The following is an 8,462-nucleotide window of genomic DNA, read 5'->3' as shown; positions in this document are numbered from 1 at the left end:
GGGGGGGGGGGGGGGAAATGTAAAAACATCTTGCATCAAATCAGCGAAGATAAAGGCAACAGGTGACCTTTCTTGCCTTTGTAGTGAATTAAGTTGTCCCCTTGTATTTACTTTGAAATAAATATAAACAGTCTGCATGGGTTACTACCACAGAAGTTACACACCATGATAAACCAAACACATATAAACACATGACATGCAATCAAAGAAATTCCACTACCCTTTTCACAAGTTTTCAAAATGCATTCGTAATCAACTACTCCGCAGTGATTATGTAAGGTCACTTCTCATCCACCAACATTGTTTGAAAAGTTACTCTCTGCTCTTTTCACAAGTAAAAGCCACAAAAACATCAGAAGTTTAATGTAATAAAACACTACAATTAGACTCCTCACTGTTGTGATTTAAGTAAAAAGATCAGTATTATGAATGATTACTTCAGGGTGCTTATATTCAGAGGTGGTATTTGAAAGGCTCATTTCAATTCTTCCACCTAAAAGGTATCTCGCTGTATTCCTATAGCCATGCATACTTACTTATTATTTCTTTGTTGTAAATTAAAGGAATAAAACTTTGTCTTTCTGCAAAATGAAGCAAAATTAACGAGGAAATAAAAAAAAGGCAAGAGCTTTGCTTGTGCACCATCCATATGTCAGCACAGGAAACCAAGGCACCACCTAACTGCACAAATACATTTTCCAAACAAGACCTGTGTTACACATTGGTCAGTTGTAGACCATGAAAGAAAAATAAGGCCACTTAAAAACTACTAGGCATCACAACTTTGACGGATAAGTGACAAAAAATTACTTCATTAGGAAAAGTCTTTAAGTAGACAGCAAAATGAAACAATTTTCAGGACAGCATAACAACTCTTTTCAGTAATATACTTTTCCTTTAGCATACTAAAGACAGACTGTTGTGAAGCATCTGAAGCGTGATATAGAAACAGCAACACTGAAGAACTGGGCTTCTTATAGGAACTTAAGAATAGAGATGAAGAAACTTTCAGTTCTGTGTATTCTGATACAGAAAATATAAATTGATCTCAAATAATATTTGTATCTAAGTAGTAGCATGGTTATCTGTAGACAAGCTCTAAAAGATATTGTTGACCAGATTCTTTGTATTACCATTATGGTAAAAGCAACACTAAAACAAGAATCACTAAACTTTGTATCTAGAGGAGACAGGATGCATCATTCTGTTACTAAAGATAGAATTTATAAAGCAAAATCCATCAAAACAAGTCCATAAAAAAAAAAAGAAATGCAGAAACAGAAAGATGAAGGCTGAATTTGCTGGGTAGAACTCTTGTAAGCTGTTCAACTATGAGACAGTAAAGTTCTAAGAGGAAAGATGTTTCATTTGCATTAGTCAAAATTCATATCTCATGCAAAAATAATGTTTAAGAATTATAGTATGAACTGCTGGACAATCCAGAATAATACTTGAGGTGAATATTCAGTTTCCCTCAAAAATGCCAATTTGAAACAGGAGAGCTAAAGATGTTGGGGTGTGGTTTAGCAAAAGTGAACATGCATTCCTTGCTTAAAACTAGGTGAAACCAACAGTACTCAGAAGCATCCTAGTTCATGCCCTAAACAAAAGCCCATGGCTTTCAGTTCTAGCTGTTCAAGGAAAAGAACAAAAAAGCCTGTAGTTTTACTGCAAGTTTGGTATTTGTGCTTTATAAGTTATATGTAACATCTCAAGGCTGCCTTTTCACTTTTTATCTTAACATTGACATTTCCTGAAAGTGTAACAATAGGTATTAAATCAATGCAAATGAATGAGATACATGAATTCAGATTCCCTGATGATACAGACTGGGACTGTAACTATGGCAACAAGTACTCAGTCTTCAGAAAGATGGTTCTTTCCCAAGAATTTTTGCTTTCAATGATGTAGTACAGATAATAGCCATTAGATGTCTCCCTTGTTATTCGTTTTAAAACAACAAAAGAAAAACGCCCAGTGGTTGATATCATGCAAGTTATTAACTAAAGCTTTTCCAAAAATCTACACTAACAGTGCTACTTTCTCATAAAAAATATCCTTTATAAGTGTGGATGGGAAAAATCATATATCCTCCTTCATCACCAAGCTTCAGCATTTCTGGATGCTGTGACTCTCTGCAAGTAACCCCCTCTATTCGGCAAAATCTCCTCAACTGAGCACCTCTTATATTCCTATGGCTTTACCAGTGTGCACTATGCACAGAACATACTTGACACCAAATTATCACCTATCAGAGATCAAGAAAATAGATCCAAGATCCTCAAGAGAAACACAGGGAGAGAATTAGTCTTTCTGCAACCATTACAAAATCATGGGATAGACCAGGGAAAGCAGAATCTAGAGAATCCCCAAAGGTTTTCTCGCTCACATGGTCATGATTAGTCATTTCTTTCATTCCCAGCTGAAAACAGCCAGCAGGTAGTAGACACGTTGCCTTAGCATTAAAAAGGGGGAAAAAAAAAAAAAAATCAGAGATTCATGAACTTTGCACCAAAGGCTCCTAGTATCAAAAAACATACGCTGGGTTTCCTAGAGTTTTGAGATGTCTCAATTTTGAATCTCTAATCAGTTAATTCTGCTTCCTTAAGAGTACCTGCAACCAAAGCCTTCAGAATATTGCCTGTATATTCCTTCAGAACAGTGTGAAGACATACCTGTAAATAAACTTTTTTTGCACCAGGAATATAATCTGCAACTCTGCCGAAGATCAGTCTGCCAACTCCTGAAGTAATGCCCAGACACAGCAGAAGCACTTCTTCTGGCACGTTGTCACCAAATCTATCTTTTACATGGTTCATCTGTTGGAAGAAGAGAGTTGAGAAAATAAACTGGCTTTAGAATTAAAAGGAAGATAAACCTTAGAAAACTTGAGTTAAATAGAAGAAGTCAGTGAATCTCAGACTTACAAGTGTGGCTAAAAATGGTCAGCTACCTTACTCTGCTTTTACAGATTTTAGAGTAAGTTTTGCACTGGCTTATCAGTATTAAGTGCAATGCAATAAAACCAATCTGAAACGTGTTGTTGCTTTATTCACAGTTACAGAACTTAATTCAAGAGAACAAGGCGGCTGCATCCAATACCAAGAAAACTGGAGAGAACCCTGAAGTGTTCTACACAACCACATCTCATTCACTAATCATAGATTTAACATAACGCAGAATCCACAAGGGCTGTCTAGAACTGGTTGCTTCACTGGCCAGGGCATGCTCTCTGGTCTGAGGGTACCAAATGATTAATGAGTATCACTGCAGTACCATGTGTTGAGAGATCTATGCTACCAAATTTACAACATAGCTCAGGGCAGGAGTGGGAAGCGGAGGGGCAGAGAGTTGGAGGCCGGACAGTGCAAGTCGGAGGGCCCTCCCGGACTCATCCTGACATCCATGATCACCATGGCATCCAGGGGCAAGGAGGAAGAGGAGCAGGAACCCCCTACAGTGCCAAACACAACAGCAAGCACTTCCAGGAGAGGGTGCACCTACAGCAGCAATGAATAAGGCAGACATCAGCCACTTCACCTTGAAGAACTAAAGCATCTGACCAACAGTCCTGACACTAGACCATCAACTACAACGTTATGAGCTACCAGTGTCAGTAATTCTAAACTTTCAAGTCATGTTAAAAAAAAAAAATCATAAGACTGGCTTGATGGATTTGGATTTTTTTATCTTCTGCCTGGTTCCACAGCAGTTTTTGTTTGTGGATTTTTTTTTTTTTTTTAAAAAAAGAAATCAACCATAGACCAGAAATTACTCATAGGAAAGGTTTTTTGCTCAACTGCTTTTTGAAATACACTTGGCAATACCAAATATGCCAAAGTGGGCACTAGAAGATGTAAAAATCATTTGCATAGTCCTGCAGATCTCCGTGCTTGTGACTAGTTCCAAACAAGAAAGTGTAAAGACTCAGAGGTGTGAAGAAGCAAACGGGAGAAACTGATTTTAAAGAAAAGCTGTAGTAAAAGCAATTAAGAGACAAGGTGATCACAGGCTGACAGAACTGGGTAGCAAAAGCTGCACACCATTTTTTTTTTTTATTAATTCTAATTATGCAATATCACTTCAAACTAAAGAACCTTTATTCTCATATCTATAAAATGGAAGAGTTCAGGTTTAGTAAATACTTCTAGAGCAAGACAGACAAGATTCTTTCCTGGCCAGAGTGTTAATACACAAGCAGAGCCCTTTTTTTCCAACACAAACAGGATTTGCTAAGTGATGGCAATTTTCTGAAGTATAAAATCAGTTGGGTTTTGTTTACATGTCACAGAAAGTCTATTAAATCTAGTATTAATTTGTCCAATATAATAGATTTTGTCAGAAAGGAAATAAAAAATAAGGGTTAGTGGTTTTGGTTTGGTTTTAAAGAGTAACTTCTAACCTCAATTGAAGACAGATGCTTCCTCTTTCTATTTTTGAGGGTTGGGGTTTTTTTCTTTACTTTTTAAGACACATTTGAGAACAGAATCTGATTAAATTTTTCTTCTGAAATTATATTTAAACATAAAAGATAAGTTGTTCTATTTATTCCCTTTCTGTCAAAGGTGAGAATAGAAAAAGCTGACAGCTTTCCCACCCCTACCTTTATGTGCTTGTCAACACCTGGTGGCCCAGCCAGCAAGAGAAGCCAAGGTATTTTCTGCCATTCTTCTCACCTGCTCCACTCCCATGTTTCTGCAGCCTCTAGCTTGTTTAATCAGCAGACCTGATTCATCCACTCCCCAGAGGCTTTTCAAGAGGCAAGATAAAGCTCTATGCCTAGATAACTATTAACCCTGCAGCTGCGACTGAGTAACTGGATTTCTCAAAGCAGCCCTCTCAAGGGTGAAAAATACTGTCCTCTCTCAGATCAATGGGGGAAAATACTGGATTCAATCAACTCCTTAAGTAGGAAAACCACCACTACTCATCTCTTATCTTCAAATATCTAAACTAGTAGGTTTTGGGGTTTTTTTTTAGCTTTCACTCCTCTTAAGCACACTATAACCTTAAAGAGAGCCTCCAGCTAGATGGAAGGAGAAACTTTCTCTCCAGGAGGGCAGTAGGCCATGGCCCAGGCTGCCCGGAGCGCTTGTTCAGTCTCCTTCCTTGGAAGTTTTCCAGGTGCACAAAGCCCTGAGCAACCCGGGCTGATCTCAGAGCTGACCCTCTGATCCTTACCAGCATATTAAATCTTCAGCGATACAGTCACTAAGCAAGCTGTAAGTAACAGCAGTATTATTAACTGAATATCTGAAAATACAGCAATTCAGGATTAATTCAGTACTGTAAGTGCTAACTCATTTGGACTTGGAGACATTTCTTTTAACTACTGGTTAAATATATTTATTTATGATCAAGTGGTTTAAACAAAATTCAGATTTCCACAGATTTTTAACTGATAGAACTACTCAGAAATCCCATGATGAGCAATTACTTGTGAACCTTCTCAGGCAGCATCTCATGCATTAAGGCTCTTGTCATTGCAGAGCTATACAGGCTGTAATTACATGACTCTTTAGGCATTACCTACGGCAGTCGAATGGGGACCCAGGCACACAGCAGACAAAGGCCAAAGCATTTCCCTGTGGGTTTTGCCTGTCTCAGTAACGCAGCTAGCTCTTCACTGAGCTGCATGCAAGCTGAATTGCAGGTCTGGTTTTTCCAAATGTAGAGGAGGCCTGTAATTTTGCCTGAGCCAACCAGTACAAGATCTTCCAGACTAGCATGGCTTCTTTACTATTTTAAAATAAATTATCTTCATACAATGCAGTTTACCAGATCAAGACAGTCTATGTCTTAGTGGACAATGATACAATTATGATAGTGGACAATATAACTGATCGTATCCCTGGCACCAGCATTTTACCTTGCTCTGTTATCAGGGTAATGCATATAAACACAGAACTTTTCATCCAAATTCTCATTACTGTTAGGATGAGGCTAGAAGAAAGATTAGCCACTTGGTAGTGGCTAGAATACTTTCAGATATACTGTCTTGGCAAACCTCTCTCCATCCAACCAAGGCCCAGATTTTGCCAAGATCTTCCATTCAGTGCACACACATTTTAGCTATATTCATGCACTGAATCAAAGATAGAGTGAACAATCTGAGTATATGTCCAGTTCCTTTTTCCAAAGACAAAGAACCTGAATCTGAAGGAAGTGGTAATGAGCTAGTAAGAAAGAATTCTTTCTGTCAATTGCTTTCCTCCTGTGTATATTCCACTTTGGGAATTCCCAATCAAGTACAGCTTTAGTAGGCTAAACGCAATGCAATCTTTCTCACCAAGAGAGATGGCCAACAGCAATATACGACCTAGAAAAGTTTGAGCACATAAAACCCAGCATTCTCTTTAAGTCCTGATTTCTGACACTATTCTTACACTGGTTCTGAATGAAAAAAGGAAACATTTACAGAGTATTGCTAGTGCAATTTGTAAATTGGAGATACTATTCCTAACAGCTCCAAATTAACAGTTTTCTGAAAGAGCTGAGGGGGGTTCTTTTGGTTTTGATTTTTCATTCCCAGACAGGAAAAGAAAAAGGATAGCCTACACAATCTTTTCATTCTTCATGCTTTCCAGAAATGCATGAGTTCTACAGAAATCCAGGCAAAACTCTGCTTCCTCAGAATGACCATTGGTGAGCCGTGTCTGTAAGTAATGAAGATGAAGCTTTACACGCAGTGTCTTACAAGTCTAAAACATAACTTTACAGACAAAAAAATATGATCAGAGATTGAATCAATCATAGGGCTCATGGTATGGAATCTATTCTGAGGTATAAGCACTCGTCATATCCAGAACTGCTTTAATAACATTATTTTTTCAGTACTAATTGGCCCTCTTAGCCATGCAACGATTTTAAATCCAGGCACCCAAAATAATTTGAGATTTGTATAATGTATGAGACTTAGCCATCAATCTAGGCATAGAAATATGTTCCATAATCTATTGATTTGATTATTATTACCATAGCCTTCAAAAACCCATTCAGTGTTACTGGAAGGCATGATGGCCTTGTCATTCCATCACAGAATCGTTTAGGTTGGAAGAGACCTTTAAGATCATCAAGTCCAACCATTAACCTAACCCTACCACTAAACCATGTCCCTAAGCACCTCGTCTACCCATCTTTCAAATGCCTCCAGGGATGAGGACTCAACTACTTTCCTGGGCAGCCTGTTCCAGTGCCTGACAACCCTTTCTGTGAAGAAATTTTTCCTAATGTCCAACCTAAACCTGCCCTGGTGCAACTTCAGGCCATTGCCCCTCATCCTATCGCCTGTTACCAGGGAGAAGAGGCTGACCCCCACCTCCCTACCCCCTCCTGTCAGGCAGCTGTAGAGGGCAATAAGGTCTCCACTCAGCTTCCTCTTCTCCAGGCTAAACAACCCCAGCTCCCTCAGCCGCTCTTCATCAGACTTGTGCTCCAGACCCCTCACCAGCTTTGTTGCTCTCCTCTGGACACGTTCCAGCAACGCAACATCTTTCTTGTAGTGAGGGGCCCAAAACTGAACACAGCATTTGAAGCGCGCCCTCACCAGTGCCGAGTACAGGGGCACGATCACTTCCCTACTCCTGCTGGCCACATTATCACTTGGAATTTTTTTTTTCCAAGCAGTAAGTGCAAGAAAGGCAAAAGAAAAAAAAAAAACTAGGTGAATGTCCAAGTAAGCAACTGACAGGACATAAATGGAGTGGTTATACATAGAAAAGTTATATTGGCACTCATCTTCAAGACTACCATTATAACTTGGAAATTTCAGAAAACTAAGAGCTTAGGTTTATTTCACACACATCTCCTGAGAAAAGAACAGCCTTACTGATGATGTACAGATCTTTCTGTACTGTTAGCACCACACAGCAGACTTCCTTCAATGAACAGCCTGAACAAGCCAACTCCTTCAGAAGCCTAGAGAAAAATATTAACTGTTGCCTTGATAAAAATATCAAGAACCTTGCAGTGAACCGTCCTGGGAGATTGAAAGTTTCAGAATGAGCTGAAAAACAGAGCATAAAATAACTCTGGACAAACCACTATTCCCTAACATAAGGACTCACCACAAATAGGGGGGGCGGTGGCAGAAATCAGAGAAAGAAACTTGATTGCCAGAGAACTGTATGGTACTAGGCACTGGGAAGATCATTTAATAAAAATACATTTCTGGTTCAGACTCCACCAGACTTTTACTGATGAGCCAAAATCAACCAGCAAACAAACCAGCAACTCCTGGCTCCTAAACATCTACTGAAACAATGTTATTTATGTTAAGAGACATGAAATAGCATCACTAATACTTAATGCAGATCCATTTTTAAGGAAGTGCCATCATCCTCAGATGGATACAGTAGCATTCTTTAGAAATTAAGTGTCTTCATATGATAAAAATATGCATATGTACATCTTCAGGATAATTCCTGTTTACATACTTGCCACAACAGTGATACTTCCTCTTT

At 38.8% G+C, this 8,462-nt stretch overlaps 1 protein-coding gene across 1 annotated transcript in view; it reads right to left on the bottom strand.

The window, feature by feature from the left end:
• The window catches only part of SLC16A10 (solute carrier family 16 member 10), a 30,955-nt gene that overhangs the window by 4,786 nt on the left and 17,707 nt on the right, over window positions 1-8,462 (bottom strand). Inside the window, exon 3 of the mRNA XM_009645175.2 lies at window positions 2,676-2,819. Within this exon, the coding sequence (XP_009643470.2) occupies window positions 2,676-2,819 (144 nt within the window). The remainder of the gene's footprint in view (window positions 1-2,675; window positions 2,820-8,462) is intronic.

This window comes from Egretta garzetta, unplaced genomic scaffold (assembly GCF_000687185.1).
Source record: "Egretta garzetta isolate BGI_Z169 unplaced genomic scaffold, ASM68718v1 scaffold18, whole genome shotgun sequence".
NCBI classification, from domain to species: domain Eukaryota; kingdom Metazoa; phylum Chordata; class Aves; order Pelecaniformes; family Ardeidae; genus Egretta; species Egretta garzetta.
This window is presented reverse-complemented; position numbering and strand designations above follow the sequence as displayed.